At 39.2% G+C, this 21,058-nt stretch overlaps 1 protein-coding gene across 1 annotated transcript; it reads left to right on the top strand.

The window, feature by feature from the left end:
- Positions 1 to 707: 707 nt before the first annotated feature.
- On the top strand, positions 708 to 21,058 carry AKIRIN2 (akirin 2). The gene is made up of 5 exons (XM_030555904.1): positions 708 to 1,311; positions 15,271 to 15,414; positions 16,083 to 16,232; positions 19,954 to 20,025; positions 20,358 to 21,058. Exons 1-5 carry the CDS (start codon positions 1,107 to 1,109, stop codon positions 20,366 to 20,368), a joined length of 582 nt encoding a protein of 193 aa, XP_030411764.1. The 5' UTR covers positions 708 to 1,106; the 3' UTR covers positions 20,369 to 21,058.

Below are 21,058 nucleotides of genomic sequence, written 5' to 3'. Positions count from 1 at the left end.
TATTGTACTTGTTGGTACTATTCTGACACTAAAAGCTTTTGAGACCACATATTTTACTTAAGAACATTTGTGTGGTATATTTTACTTGTTGTAAAGTACCATGTACACCTATGGTATTATAAAGAAATAATAAGAGCTTGTGCAGCATTCCAAGAGTGCACTTATGTATAAAATCACTATGATTGCTGAGAACAAGTAATGCTCATTTCCCCAGTCACAAACCTGGATTGCCAGCCCCAACCACATTCAGAAGGCCTCTTCCCTTTTTATTTCTTATCTTCCTGATTTGCTTTGTGTTTCAGGAAATCTTGCCATATGAACTTTCCCCTCCCCCTAAGAGTTAGGCCCATTTTCCTGGGTGGAACTGTGCTTTATATTTCTCTCGGCGCGAAAGCTCGTATTACCTGCCTGATTGTTATTTGCCTGCTTTCTGCACTAGAGACATATAAGGCTACCAGTCACTTGTCCTTTAACCTGCATCCCACACAGCAGCCTTGGTGGGATTTAAATTCTACCCCGGAAGTTAGGCCTCCGGCGCGCTGCATGGCGGGAAGTGTAGTTCCTCCCCACTCCGTTTGAACGCCTTAGCATAGTGCCGCGGAAGCCGGGAAAAAACTACAAGTCCCCTAATCCTTAGCGGCGGCCACCGCCCCTGCTACGCAGGCGCAATGAAGAGGGCTGGTTTTTGAATCAGCGGCGTTGTTATTGACGCCATATTGCTGGTGTGGGAGAGTCACAGAGGGAAGCGCCGCTGCCATCGCTCTTCATCGGCCGCCCCTAGCCGGCGAGCCGAGCCCAGCTCCGCACCTACCGTCCCAGCAACCGCCCCGGGAACGGCCGGGGGCGGAATTCGCGAGGGCGGGGCGGGCGGAGAGCGAATCCGTCGGCGAAGGAGCCGCCGGGGGGGCCGGAGCCGCTCCCTGGAGAGGGCGATAGGGAGGAGGCGGAGGCCCTGACGCAGCTCCCCCCCCGCCATCCGCCCCAGACGGTGGGGAAGGCGCCTCTGGGCTGGGCCGGGTGCTGCCGTCTCGCCCTCCCCTCGCACCGAGCCCCCGTACCCCGCTCTCCCCGGCTCTCCGCAGCCCCCGGCCCGCTCCCCCCCGGCCATGGCTTGCGGCGCCACATTGAAACGGACTCTGGATTTCGACCCTCTGCTGAGCCCGGCCTCCCCGAAGCGGAGGCGATGTGCGCCATTGTCAGCCCCGGCCTCCTCGGCCGCCGCCGCCTCCTCCTTCGCCGCCGCCTCGCCGCAGAAATACCTGCGCATGGAGCCCTCGCCCTTCGGGGAGGTGTCCTCCCGCCTCACCACAGGTGGGTGCGGGGGGGTTGAGTGTGAGGGGGGCAGGGGCGCGGCTCCCGGCTGGGGGCTCTCGGCGCTGCTGGGGAGCGCGCGGCTGGGTGGGTGGGTCTCGAGTCTCCTCCAGCCATTTTCTCTCGGGCTGCGGGAATGGCAGCGGCCCAGACGGGGCGATTCCGTCTCTGCTTGGCATCGCCACGGAGACGACACAATAGAAATGGCCGTTGGCAGCGGAGGGGGCGGGCTGGGCCGATGCCGGCTGGGGAGGGGGAGGTGCAGACCGAGGCGACAGGTCGGGGCTGGACTGGCTGGGGGATGGGGAGAGACTCGATCCAGGCGGGGGGGCGGGCGTGGATCCTTTCCTCGGGCTGCTGGGGCTAGTCAAACTGCGGAAATCCTGGGGGTGAGCATGTACCTAGGGGCGTGGGGGAGGCGCGATCACACCGGGGAAAGGTGCCTGGCCTCGAGGCCCCCCTCTCTGGTCCCCCGATCGATTTGTTGCAGCCATTAGCGCTGGGAGCGAGTGGTGGTGCCTCAGTGAGGCGAGCGGCGGCACTTCCTCTCCTGCTGTTCAGATATTGGAGGGGGGGGGGCATGTCCTGTCATCAATCACCCACAAAACGCCACTTGAGCAAGGGCGAAGCGGATACAACAAAGGGAAAATGCCATTCCCAGTCGCCTAGGATGTGGCACGGACTGAAATGACAGTCTGTGGTGTCTTTAAAGTTTCATGGAAAAATCAAGTGATGAAAATGATTGGCTTTAAATGCGTACGTTGCCTTCGGGGCAAATAAAACGTAATTAGCGAGTCTCTGTCATCACAAAGATGTTGGAGGAAAGAAACCCTTTTCATGTTCTCTTCAAGTAAGAGAAGATTCAACTGGTGGCCCTAAGACTTAGCTCTAGGCATGTTTGTGCAATTGTTTCAATTTAAAAAACAACTTGATCAATTTCGCGAACGAATCTAGGAGAAAATGAATTTTGGCTGGGCGAGTCTGCTGGCTTCCCTGTGTCAGTTTGCCCTACAGCCTCCAGTAATGCACTTCACAACGTTTGTCATCCATGCATGCAGTCATGAGTTTTTTGTGGTGGTTCTGCTGAGATGTAAATCTGTCCTTTGTGTACAGAAAAGGCCTTTCCTAAATTGTCAGTAATTCAGTCCTTTTTTAAATTTTTTACCCCTTTTGATAAGAATTGCTGAATTCTTATGTTTCCGGTGCTAAACTGTAATGTTAAGTGTATATTTTAAGTTCTTTGTTACTAGGACAGTTCTGATCTTACTGTAGCTTGCTTAGCTTGATAGACAGTAGGCCCTGATTAAACACTTCTGGTTTTACAGGCTTTAGTCAAACAGTAAAAAAGATCAAGTTTAAGGAATCATGATGATATATGTATAAAATGGTAGTTTCTTAAATTTAGTGTCAATGACTTAATATTTGTTTCTTTTTAAATAAAAATGTTTAGAAAGGTTTTTGAATGGATCACCAACCAGGCAGCTTTGTAAAGGATGACATTGCAATAAGACATTTAAATGTCTGTACATATGTAATCTTTAAGAACAAGCTTAGTTTGCCTGTCTTTTCAAAATATGAGTTACTGTTTAAATACTAAGATTTCAGTTGGATAATTTCTTAGGGAAATGGGAGGATCCATGCTATGAATAATTAATGTAAATGTGGTTTTAAAAAAAGCTGGTCAGGCCACTGCACTGTACTAGTAATGCGTTTTGCTCAAGGGGGAAAGAGTATTGATACAATTTCAAGGCATGGGTGGTAGTTAAAATCATTTCCTATCTTATTGCTAAATGGTCTTTTTATATAGGGCCTTTGAGACTAAGATTTATTATTGGTCGATAATGTTGAGCATATATAGTTGGTCTGTCTTGGGTGCGTATCTCATCTTTCCTTTGGGAAAAAACAAATTCCTAAAAAGAGGTTATTCTGTAATGGCAAGACTATGTATAATAATCCAGCAAATGTATCTAAAATGAACAAATTAAATAAATTGTTAAAGTAGGAAGGATTATTATAGTACACTATTTATTGGAGGGGAAATGCCAAAATCTTAAGTGATCAGATTCAACATCAGCTTTTATTTATGGATCTTTGTATCCATACACTAGTTTTTAAACTGCATCTTCAAAATAAAACTTAAAAAGAGAAATTTGCTGTCAACAATTGTCAGTTTGGCAATGTCTGTACATGTCATACAACTCTCTGAATATTCATGTTAAAATCTTGACTAATCAAGTATTATAATGCATCATAATTTTTACTTTCAGAGCAGAAATAAGTGTTATAAGTAGTCATTAAACTGTGGTTTCTACTATTAGGTTCTAAATTATTATTTTTGATATGGTGTAGTCAGAGTAATTATGGTGGCTTTGTGAATTATAATGTAGTGAAAGATAAGGCACAAATGAATAAAAATGTTTCTCTGTGTTACTGAATGATCTTGAACAACAACCTTGCTCAATTTAATTGGGAGTTATGCATGCTCACACATGGGTGTGCTCTGACATAAGATTGCTGTAATAATGGGAGCTTTTGCATTGCCATACCTCTTTAGTGTTTGCTGAGAATATTGAAGTTCTGCCTAATTTTATGCTTTTCACTAAACATAGTCATAAGTAACATTTCTAAGTGTATTATTACCCTAGTCTGTCTTGCTAATACATTATTTGAAAATGAGAGCCTTCCCTTTTAAAGGCACTCTGTAAAGAGCCATAGTGCCCGTAAGTATATAACACAGAATGTTAAAAAAAATAAAAAATAAAAATAAAAATTCAAATTTAACCCAAACTTTAACTTCTTGTTTAATTTTTGCACTTATGGACAGTGAAATTTACTCACAATAGGTAAAGTTTAGTTAATTTCACTCACTGTTTCTCAAGTACAGTACCCTAGTGTATAGGATTTCAATGCTTGCAGCCAGAATTTATTTTAAATTTTGTTTAATGAAAATATTTCTAGTAATTTGAGACGTAAATTGTGTGTGTGGAAAAAAACCCAACTGCTGCTGTTTAAATCAAGATGGTACTTCAACAAATACATCGTTCTTTCTTTGTCCTGTCAGTCCTGGTGCTCTTTAACTCCAGTGTATGGCTGTGCACCTCAGTATTTCAAACACTTGATTAATCTTATCAGAAACAAATGTTATCTGGAAACAAAATGCAGCTTGAATGGCAATAGTGTCTGCAGGAACACAAATTGTATGCTAGCCAGAGGAGACACCAGCTGTCTTAAGTATAAAATGCTCATAGGCAAATAAATGATACCTCTATTTGGGAGAGGGATGACTTTAGGATGAAATTTATATCTAACAGGAGTGTTTTAATCTTTTGTGGTTATTTGGACAGCTGTTAAGTTGCTTTTAGTTTCTCAGTGGATTTGGCAGCTGAATTGTGTTTTGTGGTTTCTCATCTATACCTCCTATAGATCTTGTATCTAGTACTGTTATGACTATTTTGAATCATTCTTCCATTCCATACCATGAAGTGTTCTGCATCTGTAAGGAATTATCCATCTTAAACTTTTAAATCAAGATTAACTTATGTAGCGTGCAGACATTGCTACTTACATACAACAATTCTGGTAGGGAAAGAGTGGCACTATCTTAATGTTAGTAAGACCCCCCACCCCCCTTTTTTTTAAAGCAGATTAGTCTTTGTACTCCTGCTTGCCTGAAATTGCTTTTACGTATGTTCTAGCTAAGATTTGATATAGGTAAGAATATTTTGTGTGTATGTGTATAGAGAGAGAGAGAGGGTGTGACTGACTGACTAGGACAGAGAGCACTTTTTAATATGATTCATATTTAAGTTTGTTTGAAGGGCTAGGATTAAACAAAAATCATCAGACGTGCTTACTTTCTCGTATCTAGAGGATTTCCCCATGCAAGGTGGGTTAGAATACATGCTTTATTGTGGTACTTCAAAAACAGATTGGAGGGTGGCTTTTTTAACTACAGTGTTGTGAGTGATTTCAGTTATTCTGAAAATAAAGCATAAATGGTAGTGTCTTTTTTTTTTTAACAGAGTGAGGCCCAGGTTTCTCAAAGAGGCAGCCAATTGTGCCAAGGTTTTTTGGTGGTTTTGTATTTTGGGCATATAGGCACTAGAATGATTACACCAAGTTCAGATTCATTTGTGACTTTGGCATGACTTAAACTTAGGTGTCATGTGGTAACTTGTTGTACCTTATAGCTTTCCCATGTGAAATTTTATCAAGCTGATAAATTTAGGTGGTGAAAATGGTGGGAGGAATGATGTATTTTTCCTCATTAAGATGTCAGGACAGGTTTATCTTCAGTTGCTTTTGCTGAGGCGTGGAACATATTCAGGGCAAAACCAGTAATATTTTACTAATTGATAATTCCAGCATTGTGCTTACAATTGAAAGGCAGATTATGCTGTACTGGCTACAGGGTCTTCTGAAACTGAGGCTTTTAAGTTGATTGAAAGTGAGTAGGGTGGGAAACAGTGTCCAAAGAAATAAAAATACAGTGCAGATCTCTTGTCATTAGCTGTTCTAAATCCCATTAACACTGATAGTAATTTCAGATGGCTTCTCTGTGTCTCTGCTCCAGATTGCATATTGTACCTTTAAACAAACTCATATTTCAGGTGTGCTTCCATGAAAATGGCTTCCTCTCAAAGTTAAATAGCAGCTAATACCTTACAAAAATCATGAAAAATGTTGTATTTTGAATTAGACTGAAAAATCTCTATTAAAAACACATGAGCAAGATCTTTAAATTTATCTATATTTACAGTTTATTTTCCATCTGAAGTAATAATTCTCATGAGCGTTTCCCCAGTAAGTAATTGATGTCACAAACCAAAGATTATAGAGAATGGATAGCTATTGGGAATACAAGGCCTTTCATTTCAAATGTCACTGGTTCAAATCCAGGCAGAGATTATTAGTGAATGAAACTAATTAAGCTAGTTCAACTTCCCAGATACCATCAGAAGTCTACTTTTTTTACTGGGCACATATCTGCATCACAAACCCACTATCTTTAAGTGCACCTTTATTGCTTCCTTGCCACACTAATTGAACAGGTGTAAAAAAATGGATCATCTTCTCTAACTCTAGTTCAGGACTGAGGCACATTAGTTGATGAGTTTGAAGAATGTATAGCTTTTGACTGTGCTGTGTACCTGTTCTCATCCTTTGTGAGTACTAAATAATTCTAAAATGGGATTTAACCTTCTTTCTCCTCACCTGCCCTTTTAAATATATTGAAAAAGTGAAAAACAAGCAAGGACAGATAAACTCTTAAGAAATGCAGACTTGGTTTCATGTAAATATCCCTAGTAACTGTGGGCAAATATGGTAAAGGAAAGTTGGCTGTAAATAGTCTTTCCTTTGAGGTATCATTGAATCTTGAACAGAGGTTTGTTGAGGATTTTGCCATTCAATATGTTCTTTGATCTTTCACAAAAAAATCTAATATCTAAACCCAGTTATAATAAATCTTAAAATTATGCAAGAAAAAGAAATTGGCATAATTAGAGCGGAATAACTGTGTTTAATCTACCCTTGAGCTATCTTTCTCCTTGGATCTGTGAGTTACCTTCTCAGGAAACCTGCTTCCTCTGTCGGAAACCTAGCAAGCAGTGGCCAAGTGCAAGTTTGAGAACCAAGACAAGCAAGTCTTGAAGGCCTTAAGAGGAGATCTACCATGTTATTACTAGCAGTAAACAGAATTTAAATACAAAAATAATCCTATGCACACTCTCATTAGCGGGGCACTTTGTCTTTGTATTATCATGGCAACATGCCAGGGTTTTCAAAATACCCCAGTATCATAGGACTGTGTTCCCTGAATTAAAATATGCTGGCTGTATGTGAACTTGTTAAAGCAGTTTACCCCATTTTGAGAGGTGATTAATAGGCTGATCTTCAAATGTTGCCTAAATGTTGAATTTATCCTGCATTTTTAGCTTCCAGTTTGACAATAAAATTATGGTGATTGTAGAAAAATACAAAAATGTCAGTTGTCTGGCATATTTCATACTGTCTGTTCTTTTATTTTTCATTCCTTAAGTCCCTGACCCAGGGCTCTGCATTTTCTGAAATGTCACATTATTGCAAAACACACTAATGCTAACGTGAATGCCAGACATGAAGCAGAAGGAGCAGAACCTTCATTAGTTTGTGGTCCTGGGTAATTGGATCTCATGAGGGTGCAGTTCTGCACTACTGGGTCTCTTGAGAGGTTCTGCTGCTGGTCCTGTAAATGTAACCACTGGTTGTGAATGTCAAAAAATAAAATGCTGATCATGATGCCATCTATAAATCTTACACAGTAGCTAAGCTCTTTAAAACAAATATAATTTTCAGTGTCCGAAATCTACTGCAAAAGCCAACAGATCTTTTTTTGTTTGAGGGCAGAAAAATACATTGGAGACTGAGCATGACCAAAGCAAGAGAATGGTAAATGTCTGGATCTCTCTAAAATACATATCTTCATTAATTTTTTTTCAAGATATCTTGGTTGGGTTGGCAGATTCTGGAATGGAGATCTGTTACTAAATGAAGAGCAGTGGGGCCTCAGTTGATATCCCAGTGCTCTCCCAAGGCAGTTTCCTTGATTGGTGAAATGAGATAACAGCTCGTGGAAGAATACTTGGCTGGTGATCCCCGAATCAGAGGTGTGGTGGCACCAAATGAAAGGTGTATGAACAAGGGGGACAGGCCTCGGCTAGGGAAAAAGCTGTAAATAAGTGGAGATCATAGTAAGTAGGAATTACTGAACTGTACGAAAGTTCATTTAAAAAAGAGGTGATTCCTTTCTTACTCCTTTATGATTATATATAGATAGCATCATGAAAGTTTTCTACTTGTCTCCTTCATGAAAATCTCAGGTTTGTTTAGATTCTGAATATGGTTGAGCATTTGGTGCAAAAAATGGTTGGTTAAATAATGTCATAATTGTCAAATATTTTAAAGCACTAATTTATTAGAACCATAACAAAAGAGTAAGACTTTATGGTCTCCAAGAGGCGTTTTCGACAGCAACTCATGTCATCTTGCATATTTGAAGATCTTTGAGATATTTAATAGAAGGTGACCATCAAATAAGACAAGGATTACCCAGTGTGGATAAAAGTCAGTACTCTACTAAATTGCACTGAAAAATGACTGCTGGTAATTCTATTTTTGAAAAATTTGACAGGGCTTTTCATTTTTGACATAAGAAAGCTGTCAATCTTCAACGTGACAAATGAAAAATAGGATCAGAGGGCAGCACATCCATAATGCAGAAGGTGGTTTGGATACTCATTTATCAACAAAGTCCCAGCAGCTTTCATATTTGTAAATTAAAAACTTCTTGATTAGTTCACTTCAGATTTCAGTTAGTTCACTTTTCCCCAGCATGTGACATGAGCATGTAGTAAAGTGAGTCATCAAGGCATTTAAGTAGGCTTGCTAACAGGTGGCACCATGATGCAATCAAAAAAGTAGGCCATCGGCTACATTAGAGTATTCTTGCTGGGATATTTGACATTTGACCATGCTCAAATAATGGGTGGTCAGTTATATTATTTGACCAGCTTGCCAAGCCCTAATTCTGAAAGATTCTTTGGTTTGGTTCTAAAGAAATAAATTGGAAGGTGACATCACAAACTGAAACCTGAGTTTCAGGTTCCATTTGAGGGCTGGGAAAGCTGCTACTTCGATTTCAACGTACTGAATCACCATCCTATTTATTCTGCCAAAGTGTCCTTCAGCTAAATGACGGAAGCCAGGAACCAAGATTTCTGAGGTTGCTAATATAAAAAGCAGGTCAAAGAAAAAAACAAACAAACAAAAAAATCCAGCATAAGGGGAAACCTGACAGTAACTCTAGACTTCATAATGGGAATAGTGAAATGTTCTTTCCTCCCCAATTTGTTTTGCCTTTTTCCTTAAAAGTGAACTGCAGTTGCAATTTTAAATGATTTATAGATAATTATTGGCAGGAGTGATGAGTGACTGACGAACTCGAAATTAAAAAAAATCTTTTCACGACCCTTAATCATGCATTAAGGAAATTATGAACTATCCAGCACTGTTTGGAAATAGTTATTCAGTCTCCATTAGCATGACAAGTTACATTGGCAGTAGCACTCCCCAAATCATCATTCATCTCAATTTGCAGCCTGATTTCCAAAATTGATTGGGGCCTGTAGTGCAGAAGCTTAACTGTTGCTGCCTGTGACATGCTTTTTCTTTGGGTACAAAAGATTCCCATTTGTAATTATTTTAATGTTGTGACCATCTATAAAGCAGTAAATTTACTTCAGAATGTTTGTGAAACTTGAATGTGTATCAGCACTTTGTTCAGTTCGTTATGTAAACTAAAGGTTCTCCAACTGTGGTCTGCAGAGCACTCGATGGTCCACAGAGCTGTGAGATCATATGACATTGCTTCTTCCAACTGCCAAATTGCACTGAAGGTAGTTAAAATACAAAATTATTTTGTGTGCAATTGCTGCTGTTTCTCTGGCCTTGTCTTCACCACCAAAAAAAGGTCAAGTTTCAATTGGGCGTAGCCAGCTTGTTGTATCTTCAGACTGTATAAATTTAAACACGACTTAAGTGTGAGTATTTTGTCTAGTCCTAGTTAAGACAAAGTATATCTGAGTAGATTAAAGACCGTGATTGATTTTTTTAAAATAGATTTTAAAAATTTAAATCAGATTTTTAGTATAAACATTCTTCATTCCTCACTTTCTTCCCATTTCATAGACTTAAAGTAGCTTATTTGTACTGGTTTCTTTAGTTACCTAATTGTTAGAATTTCAGATTTTACATTCTCCTTTCTCTCCCTCCCCTCTGCCCCTTAGAAGTTTCACACTTAAAATGCTCCTCAGTGCTAGAAAGACAAGCCCATCGTCTCACTAAGGTCATTATTGTGAGACCAACAAATTCAACCACAGAATTGATAAAGCCAGTAGCCCTTGCTATATTTGCAACTAACACCACCTTTCTATATATTGAACTTCGATAAATCAAGAAATCTGTCATGTTTTTGACCATGTTTGCTCTAATGCTCCTCCATCAGGGAATGCAGTTCGATGTCAGTTGGACTTATGCTCTAAAGTCATTTGGAATTTTCAAAAGCACCATCCAGAAATGCTTAAATATGTGTTTAGGAGCTGACTTTAGGCTCCGATTTTTGAAAATTTTGGCCTATGTATAAAAAAGTCACTAACTTTGACATATTGGAAGCTTAAATAACTTTTCACTGTTAACATCAAAGCAGTTTTATTTTGAAGTGACAGAGATTCTGTGCGATCAAGAAGTCTTTAATTAAAATCTATTTTAGATAGTCCTTGATGCTTCAAACACACGAACTCATGCTAAATTATAAGCACAAGGCCCATGATTCACATGATCTGAAGTCAATGGGACTGTTCATGTTATGAACCTATTTACGTGTTTATGGGATCAGGGCTTTCATTTTCACTATTTTTTGTTTTTTGGCCTATAGAAGTTTAGTACAAGTAAAATAAGATACCATATGAGTTGTGGCTTAAATTTAAAGTTGTGGCTACATTAGAGCTGTGCAAATAATCAATATTACAGTTTGCTGATTGAACCAAAACCTTTTTTTAAAAAAAATCCTTTTCAGATAAGATTTTTGTTGTTGTTTTTCTTACCAAAACAAAAAAACCCTGAAATAAGTTTTGAACAAAGTGTTTACTTTTGCTTTGGGCATTTTAAAGTGTTTTCATCTAAAGCAGAGGAACTATGAAAGCACCATTCACAAAACTAATGGAGGAGGAAGCGATGGTGCCCCCTTTATATCCTGTACCCCAGGGGATTGCTCTAACCATGGGGCTGTGGGAGACCAGTTCAGGTTCCCCCTTCCTGCGTGAGTTTCCTAATCACCAGACTATATAGAGTCATTTTCTCTCTCTCTAGCCCCGTGATCCCCAACGTGGTGCCCACATCCTGGCCCCCAGAGAGTATCCGCCGAAATGCTGCCGAATTTCAGCGGCTTTTCGGTGAGGACGCCTCTCAATGACGATGCTTGTCGCTGACAAGTGACGTCATCGAGGGGTGTCGCTCCCGAATTTTGGTGGGGACGCCCCTTGATATCGCTTGTCAACGGCAAGTGGCGTCATCGAGAGGCGTTGACGGCGGCATTTCGGCGGGTGCTCCACCGTCGCAGTGGTCCTTCAGCTGGTGCCTGCCAGCCAAAAAGGTTGAGGACCACTGCGCTAGCGCAACTAAGCCTCTGGAACAAGAGATGGTTTTGTGGTGCTGCTAAACCAGTTCTCTATAGGTGCATAGAGTATTTTCAGTTTATTCAACTGGTTTAGTTTATTAAAAATTGAGTTGAAAAAGCAGAAAAGCTGGTTTATTGTTCCAACCTGTTGTTAAAAACTAGGTGTGAGGGAATGAAATCTACTGGTAGTAATAGCTTGAAGGATGTGGTGACTAAAACCAGTGCATTCAGTTCCCTAACTGCAGATACGTCCTTTGTTTAATAATTTAGTTCCTAGTGCATGCTTTGATACAATTTTTTCCCTCATCTAGCATATTTAAGGTAGTTTTATTGAACTAATAAACAGCAATTTTAAATTGTTTTTATGAGCATTTTTAATTGAATTGAAATTTCCTTTTAAATGGGGCTTCATAAAATCACAAGTAAAAATCTAATAATAATGGAACATTCCCCATTTTTTAACATAAATGTAAAAATTCAGAATTTGAATAAAATGTGAGTTAAGCTATATAAGTGCTTAAATATGTATAGATACAATACATCTGGCTAGCAACAAAGCACGAAATTCAGTGCAAAGGCTATATTTAGTTGTAAGTCAACATATTTTAATAGTTACCAACCAATGAAAATCAACCTTTCTTTAGGAAAATAAAAAGCAGAGACATAAAACAAGACTCAAACCAGTGATTTACAGGGTTTCCTGCTTGCTGATTTAAATCATGATTAAAATCAGTGATTTAAATTGCTTTGATTAAAATCAGTCCAACCTGCTATCTGCCCTCACTTTTCCTAGAGTTGTACATAACCATTCCATGACAAAAAGTAATTGAAATACTATCATTTCTGATAAGAGTAAGAATGTATCTTTCTTGAGTTCCTTGTGTCCTGGACAGTAGAGGAGAAAATGTGTTGGTTTTGATTTTTCATTCCATACATACATATTGCTTGTTTTGCTGTGTTTAGGGACCTGGCATAATCTAGCTTTTTTTTTTTAAATTCCAATTATTGTGTATCTGCTTTTTAGGTTTTTGTCTAATGTAGGGGCTTGTCTACATGAACATCTAGATTGTGGTAAGCTGGGGTGGGAATCTACCCTGCACCAGCCTGCTGTGGTCTAACTGTGCATATGGACTTTGTGGATGCATGTTAATAGTTAATGTGCTTTGATCTAGTCCTCTTTGAAACAGGTCCACATGAACAGTTAGACTGTGGCAGGCTAGTGCAGGGTAGATTCACAGCCATTGTGTCAATCTCTGTTCATGTAGACAAGCCTTAAAACAGTTGAGTACTACAATACATATTTTTCATAGTGTGGAAAACACTTTAATACAGAACCAGTTGTCCTCCATTTCACAATTGCATAACATCTCTGCAGCTATGGCAGCACTTGTATAGAAAAGTAATATTGAGGAAAGTATTTAACTCTAACTGTAACTTAGCAGCTGGAAATGTGGCCTTAGCGCCATGAGGGCCAGCAAGTGTTTCCATAATTTGAGAGCCTGTGCTGTAAACTGTATTTCATTGTAACTCATCGTACTTACATACACTTTTACAAATGGATTAGAAAGCCTAACTATATCCCTTGCTTCCATTATAGCTCCTTTCTTTCTGGCTTCACTCCAATTTTTTAATATTCTATGTAATGATAGACCGTGGTGTACAATCCAAATGAGAAGCCCGCTTGCTGAAGGTGCAGGGATACCTAGGAGGGTTCTGACACTGCCTCTGCCCAAGGGATCTGTTGTTTGTAACCTGTGGCTAGGAGGTATCTGATATTTGAAGCCTCCAAACTCCTGTGACTGCTGAAAGGGAGAGAGAGAAATATGAGAGGAAGAATAGTTCTGTGGTTAAACCTCAGGACAAGGAATCAAGATCTGTTTCCTGCTACTGGCTCTGCCACAGACTTATCTGAATTTGGACAAGTCACTTAAGCCTCTATGCCTCAGTTTACTTATTTGACAGTAGTGTTAATAAATTAATTATGAGATGCTTAGACACAGTATTGCCCACAGAATTCTGTATAGCAGAACCATGTTGCAGTTTTGCCAAACATAAAGGAGCAGCAGGGATGTACTGCTTAAAGTTGTCTGTAGAGTCATGGAGACAGCATTCTATTACTTTTTGTTTAGTTGATATTTGGAAAGATATCTTTGCCCTAAGGACTAGCAAATTAATTTTGTAAAATGAAAGTCTAGAGTCTACAGAAGCTAATGATCATCCTGGGATGTGGTGTTTTTGCTGTGAGCAGTAGATTTTTCCAAGTCATGGTTGCACCTGCAGAAATCTGAAAAATGCCTGTGGGAGAGGGTGTCTGTAAGCATCTGGAGGCCTTTTTTAAAGAGCAGAAAGCCTGTCGAAATTTTTCTTTTAATTGTCTTTGAAGTTTTTTTGATGTGTTTTGTGGTACTGGGGAGAGGGGGCCAGTGCAAGTAGTTCTCTGCATTATGTTGTCTAATTCAGGTGCTGATGCTCATGGGAGCAAAAGCTGAGACAGTTTCTAGAGGTAACTGTTTTAATTGTAGAGAAGGCAACATAGGAATGCCTTGGAGGAGGGGGTAAGGGAAGGGTTGTTTAGATTACACTTTGAACGTGTTTCTAGAAATTAGTAGGTGCCAGATTTGAAATAAAACTTAAACTTGTGTAAAACATTTAAGAATTTCTATTGTATAGCAGTACCTTGGGCTAATGGGAATTATTAACAGTTAATGTTACTTTAATTTTTTTTTAAATACGTTGCCACTTAAAAATTCATTTGGTATAATTGTGACATTTCAATATGTGTATCATTTTACATATTCATTTTTTAAGTTTAGAAGAGCATATACACCAGTGGTTAACACGGGAATGATGATCATTTAGATGCTATATTTTAAATTATCGAGGCTAGATTATTCAAGTTACTTAAAAATTACCAAATTATACAAATTTTGAACTCCATATTGTTGTTGTCCTTCAAAAGAGAGCAAAATTTGATCCATGAAATATTACTTGTCTGGACCATGGTTTAGAAAACTGCTGATCCTGAAAGTTTTTGTACTGGTTTGCCTAACAGTTTGTAGTCCTGGCAGGTGTCAGAATAATAATCCCACTATACAATCATATTATTCTGATTACTCTATTGTTTTCTTCCCCCTCGAGTTGCAACGTGTTGTTAGCATCTCTGGAAAAAAATAGAAATCAATATTTCATACTATCTGGAAGCTTGGAGTATCTGCTTTTAAATGATTGGTTTTTAATTATGGAGGTGTGTAGATATCAGCCCTTAATTAAGATGAGATATAATGGTGGGGTCAAAGGGATGCAAGGTAGTAATCAGAAGAACTCCATTAAAATCAGACGTCAACAGAAGGTGACTAGTGCTATTAGAGCTGGAAGGTTGAAACTCCCAGGTTTCCAAAGGTGTCTGTCATTTACTTCTAACCATGATGGTTCGTGACCTTAAAACTGTCAGTAATTATTCACCGTAGGAGGGCTTTTAAGGCTGGTCTTGTACCTCAGACCAGTGTAACTTGTCACTTGTATCTTCAGTCTTTTTAACATGAATATTATGGAGTGAACTTCTTTAAATGTCATCTTTATTTATATTTGCATTTTACACATGAATATAATTGATAAAATGACCCCTTGGGTCATTTGGGTTGCAGACCTACACATCACTTCCGGATGCTTGATATCTGAAATGGAAATAAAGTTGAAGAATAGTGTAAAGTATACTAGGCTAAATTTTATTTTAACTTTTCTTTTAGAACAAATTCTGTACAACATAAAACAGGAGTACAAACGCATGCAGAAGAGGAGACATTTAGAAAATAGCTTCCAGCAGACAGATCCATGTTGTTCTACTGATGCACAGCCACATGCATTTCTCCTTACTGGACCAGCTTTGCCAGGTATCTAGCACAACTCTGTACAACTTTGATATATACTTTGACTCCATGTGGGTAAATAACTTTTCTCAAGTTCTCTGATTCCCTGTGAACCATCTCTTGCTTAAGTCAAATCCTTACTGTTTGTGGAGTTGCATTCATTGCAAGCATTATGTCTTTGCAAATTCCGGCTTTTGATTAAAATAATTAAAATAGAGTAATTCCTTGAAGCTTTTGTTAGCTCATTTCCAATAAATCGTCCTGCAAACAAACTTTTTCTAAACCATTGAGCAGCAGATGTCTTTACAGAAAAATCAACTCATACTTGAAAAAAGGCATGTAACTTTACTCACAGTGAATGCCTAGGATCCTTAATGAGGACATGTTTCTGTAGCAGTGTAACCTGTCTTGTCTTTGCTGTAATAGACACTTTTGTATGTAGTAAATGCTATTTAACATTTTTTGAGGCTTTCATTATCCCTATAACATGCTGAACTGAGCATAATTTTAGATTACTTCCTTTTTAAGTGATTGTATAAAATATTTACAATATCAATAGAATCTGGAAGTATCCAAAAATTAAAGCAAGATTTTGCCAAATGTTTTGTTGAACACATTTAATGTAATGGAGTTGATGTAGAAAGCTGGAAGGGTTGACTGTAAGTAACTTACGTGTAAATATTTAATCATAGGTACTTCGTCTGCAGCATCATCACCATTGAAAAAAGAACAGCCCCTGTTTACTCTCAGACAAGTTGGAATGATCTGTGAACGTTTGCTGAAAGAACGTGAAGAGAAAATCCGTGAAGAGTATGAAGAAATTTTGACCACAAAACTTGCAGGTGTGTTTGAATTAAATGCAACTTGAAAAAAATGATCAATATATTGGTAACTGCAATTTCTGTAACTTTAATGTATATCCAGTGTGTACCTGACCACCTATTGGCTAAGAAATGAGATGCTCAGGTTGAAAATCTAAGTTTCCATCTCTGGATATAGCAAAAGTGAGAACGTGTAGCGTCTGTTGTAGACTTATCTGGCCCGTCTTCTGTGCTGCTGTGGACAGAAACTATAACTTCATGGGTATTTCTACACCATCAATTGGTGGAAGCAGAGTTTTTATTTCAAATAGAACTTTCTCTTGCTGGCATATTTGAGCTGACCATCTCCTCACCATTTTCTGTCTCCACAGAGAAAATGGCTTCCTATTCGGCTTTCCTAAGAGCCATTTGCAAGGTTTTTTTCTCCTTGGGGGAGGGGCTTTTCCCCTTCTGTCTAAAAAAAAAAGAAAAGAAAAAGTTTTTTGCATTTAATGTAGAGGGGACAGTACATGAGGCAGATACCTTTAGCACCAGAAGTGTCCCATATACCAACCCTGATTGATCCTGGACAACCAGCAGTGTTTGGTTACTACTTGTGCTTTTCTGACCAGTGGCATAGTTGCTTTCTTCTTTACTACACAGTGGATTGCCTGTTTCCTCTGTGCCTGAACCCCTCCTTATTGCGGGCAGTTGCATTCACTTCATGCTCTTCGTGCTGGATTGCTGGCTCACTGATGTAGTTCAGTTGGAGGTGAGGAACTTGGGCTGTACTTGTGGCTGGACATCCCACAGGTCCGTCTTAGACCTGAGTGTCTTTAGGCTTAAAGCAGTGTAAAAATACACATGTAAATAGTAATTTTTCTACCATATTCACTTTTAAGCAGCCTCAGTATTCCTAAATTCCTGTGTTAGGTAGATGGCTTCCCACTGCTGTAGTACCTATTGTATAATATTAGAGTCTTTCCCTTGAGATCATCAGGGGCATTCCTTCTTAAGTGTTCTCTACTATGGTAGGATAAGAAAAGCTCAGTTGAAGACCAAAAATGTTTACACATTCATGTTCTGGATAATTACAGGTTTCCAACCTAGAGAGGTTGTCTGCATGACAGGTACTTCCTAAAAAATCTCTAGTTAGACACTCCCTCAGTCAGAGTTTCACTGGAGACTGATCTCTTGGGGAGAGGAGACTATATGGTGATTAGTGTGCTCTTAAGGCAGAGGTTACCAAAAAGAGCTGTTAGAAATGCTATAGGATCATATTACCTTTTTCATATATGGAACAATGACACATGTTCTGTAACATACGGGAACTTTTGAGGAGGGAGTGCCAAAGTAAAATCCAGAGCAATTCAGAAATCCAGTAAAATCCAGAAATTCTCTAGCAGATCTTAACCAAATGGCTTTCTGCCCCTAAGCTGACTTGTTCACCACTTGGTACTTTCCAAAGTTCAGAGTCTCTTCTTGCTTCTGCAACTATTAGGGTTTCTTTATAGTTTACCGGCGAGCTCCTTTTTCCCATCTTTCATTGTGTTTGGATGTCTGACAAACAATTGAATCTTCCAAATAGTCAACCTGATTCAGTGGAGTTCCTTGGTTCTTTCTTATCTCCACTACCTGGAACCTTAATTAGCATTCACTTGGGCTTAGAATCATTAGAGATCGTAGCCTCAGTAGGGCTGTGGCTAAAACATTATTCCTCTTTTATTCCCCATGAAAGTTACTCTGGATTTCCCTATATAAAAGCTTTTGCGGGTCTGAGAAGGTTAGTTGGTTTCAGGTCACAGGGTACTGGCATATATTGATATCACCTGCTGTATTCTTACATAGCAGTCTGGTATTTCTCATTCCTTTGTAGTTGTGGTGATTACCTACTTTTAAGGCAATCTGGAAAAACCCAGAGTTCTAATGTGCTCCAAGCCCTCATTAAAACTGATTTCAAACAGCCAGCTGTGGATTTGTCCCTTTCCTGTGACATTCAGTTTGATGAGTAGGATAAGTGATCAGGGATTTCTATTTCATTTGTAGGATCTGTACTTTGAGCATACTAGATAGTAGTATGCAAACCAGTGCTAAACTGAGCCAGATTTAAATTCACAAGAGAACTTTTGAGGTGGCTATCTAGTTTTTAATATATTGTTTTTCTAAATATTCTAAAATTGAGTTGCTACTGTTCTTGGATACTGTTCTTCAATCTTCTTATATTGGGTATGTCTACACTGCAATTAAAAACCTGGGTTCTGATGAAAAGGCTGTTTAATTACGGTGTAGATGCTCAGGCTGGAGCATGGAACCTGGAAGGTGGGAGGGTCCTAGAGTGCCCAAATGTCTATGCTGCAGTTAAACAGTCCCTTAGCCCGAGTCGTGTGAACCTGAGTCAGTTTGCATGGGCCAGCCACAGGTGTCTAATTGCAGTGTAGATGTACCTATTGTGATATCCCAGTATTTTGGCTAACATCCTTGTGCAGCTGAGGAAGAATTGGCTGAATCTGAATTCCAGTAAGTCAGAGATTATGCTTGAAGGGAGAGGGAAACACCTTTAAAAAAACTGGCTGCTATGTTGGCCAGTTCCGGTTGAAGGCCCACAGATCATCAAGACAGTCCACACTTAGTTCTTTTGCACTGCTTGCTGATTACTTATTCACTGTTTACTTTGCTCATCCCTGCAGGAGGATGGGACTTTCATAGGGGGGACCTTCAGACTGGGACTCTTCTGTGGAAACCAAGAACTACTACTACATTTTTGGTTGAAGATTACTTTCTTTAACCTTGCCTCTTCTAAGAACAGTGCAGAGCACTTAAAAGTAATAACCCAACACACCTCACATGCGGTTTTCCACAAGAGAGAGAGGGGAATGGAGAGGAGCTGCATCTGATAGATATTCTTCTTTAATTTCCTAATTCTGAAAGTTAATACCATGCTGATGGGTGCAATATTAGAAACTGAAGAGAATATGGAAAAATGTATTCTTATGTATGGGATGTATAAAAATTCCTTCCGGAAAGGACTAATTTTGAGTTCAGAGTGAACTGAATATTCTTTACAGTATCATCTTAATCTTAGTATTTAGTTTGAGGAGATTACTCAATAGCTGATTTTACTAAACCCCCAGTCACCTGTTCCCTATTGTGACTATTTTGCTGTTGAAATAAGGCAAATATTTTTCACTTAGGTTTTTAATCCCGTAGTTAGCGGTTTCTTGCTTGTTCAACATTTTGGCAATCAGTGACATAATTGATTGTAATAAATCTCTCTTCTATACTTCTGTGCTGTCATTTCCCAGACCTTTAAATTCTGCCTTTTTGTAACCATGTTCAGTGGTGAGAGGGTGGGAGTTGGGTTCTACTTCCAGCCCTGCCACTCACTGACTTTCCTCAGTTAACCACTCTGGACCTTCATTATGCCTCTGTGAAATTGGCATAATGTGACCTTTAGGGATAATGTGAGAATTCAAGTGCATTTAAAGTGCTTTGAGATCCTCTAGGTGCAGAATATTCCTTTGCCAATTTCCTGTGTCTTATTTTGTCAAGGGAAATAGAATTGATTGTTAACATGGTTTAATGGGGTGGTTTTTTTTAGGGAGCAGAGATGAGATGGCTGTGTTGAATAATCCATACTTGCCCCTTACAGACTGTCAACATTTGTTTAATTGATATCGCTTGCATGGCATAAGAAGTAAGCCTTGACCTTTTTTTCATGCTAAGTTAAACTTGGTACACTCACTTCTAATGTTAATGTTTGCAGAACAATACGACGCATTTGTGAAGTTCACGCATGATCAGATCATGCGACGATATGGAGAACAGCCTGCTAGTTGTGAGTATCTTGCTGCTTTAACATCCAGCAGGAACACTACATCTCTTAATTGTTCAATAATTAAAATGGCCAGTAGTACCAGTGTGTTTTGTCTATATTTTAACTGAAAAACACTGAGTTAAAAGCTTGAATTCATGATATTGTGGAGAATTTAGGGTGAAATGAGAATGTGCTGAATAATATGCCATATATGTGCATCAAATAGCTTTGCCTCCTGTAAACCATTGGGGATTGGCATTTTACATTGATTTTGGCTGTTGTCTTAACTGATTTCTATTAGATTTGGATTCAGTTATCTTGTCACTAACCTTTTCTTTTTTTCCTCTTTTCAGATGTTTCATGAATCATGTTTTCTGCATATGTGGGCTGCCCTATACACCCTAATTGTTGCAAGCTGTCCCAGTAAAAGACTTGCAGCAATGCCATATTTCCCCCCTTCCCCCACCACCCAATACCCCCGTGAACACAGGTTATTTCAAGCTTTTGTCAGTGGCAACCACTCTTATGCAGCAACTGGTTTTGGAGTGCTCCCTGATGTCAGTACCACCTGGATGTGGACCTTTGCTACCTGTAATAATACCAGTGGCCTCATTTGCTGTATCATTACAATTTGGCTTCTTATGTTAATAAGTTTGAAAAAGTAAAGGATTAAAAGCTGGTGTTCTAGAACTTGCCCTTCACTGGTTGTGTAAATAAAAATGTAGAATGACACTTCTGACTGAAGTTAGTGTGGTTTTCATAACTGTGCACTACAACAAAACTGTAATCACAGTTAAATTAGAATGTAACCCCAGGACAATTTTAAGCAACTAGCCCACAGTACTGCCTGTGAAATAGTAAAGGAGGGCATTTCTGTATTCCAGGACTTTTTTGGGGGTTAAGAATGGGTTTATATGATTTCTCATTTTTGTAGTTTTTATTTATTCTATCAGTCTTTAACAAATGTTTATTGCTGCAATTTTTCAGTGTATCATTGTTTTACTGCCCTTGTAGTACTGGAATTTAGTTGGAAGAATAAAACATTTACTTCTAA

This window comes from Gopherus evgoodei, chromosome 3 (genome assembly GCF_007399415.2).
Source record: "Gopherus evgoodei ecotype Sinaloan lineage chromosome 3, rGopEvg1_v1.p, whole genome shotgun sequence".
NCBI classification, from domain to species: Eukaryota; Metazoa; Chordata; order Testudines; family Testudinidae; genus Gopherus; species Gopherus evgoodei.
This window is presented reverse-complemented; position numbering and strand designations above follow the sequence as displayed.

Excerpts from the sequence above, each read along its gene's own strand:
- AKIRIN2 (XM_030555904.1), top strand. The coding sequence starts at position 1,107 with ATGGCTTGCGGCGCCACATTGAAACGGACTCTGGATTTCGACCCTCTG. Across the intron at positions 1,312-15,270 it reads GTCCTCCCGCCTCACCACAG|AACAAATTCTGTACAACATA; the intron begins GTGGGTGCGGGG and ends CTTTTCTTTTAG. Across the intron at positions 16,233-19,953 it reads TTTGACCACAAAACTTGCAG|AACAATACGACGCATTTGTG; the intron begins GTGTGTTTGAAT and ends TAATGTTTGCAG.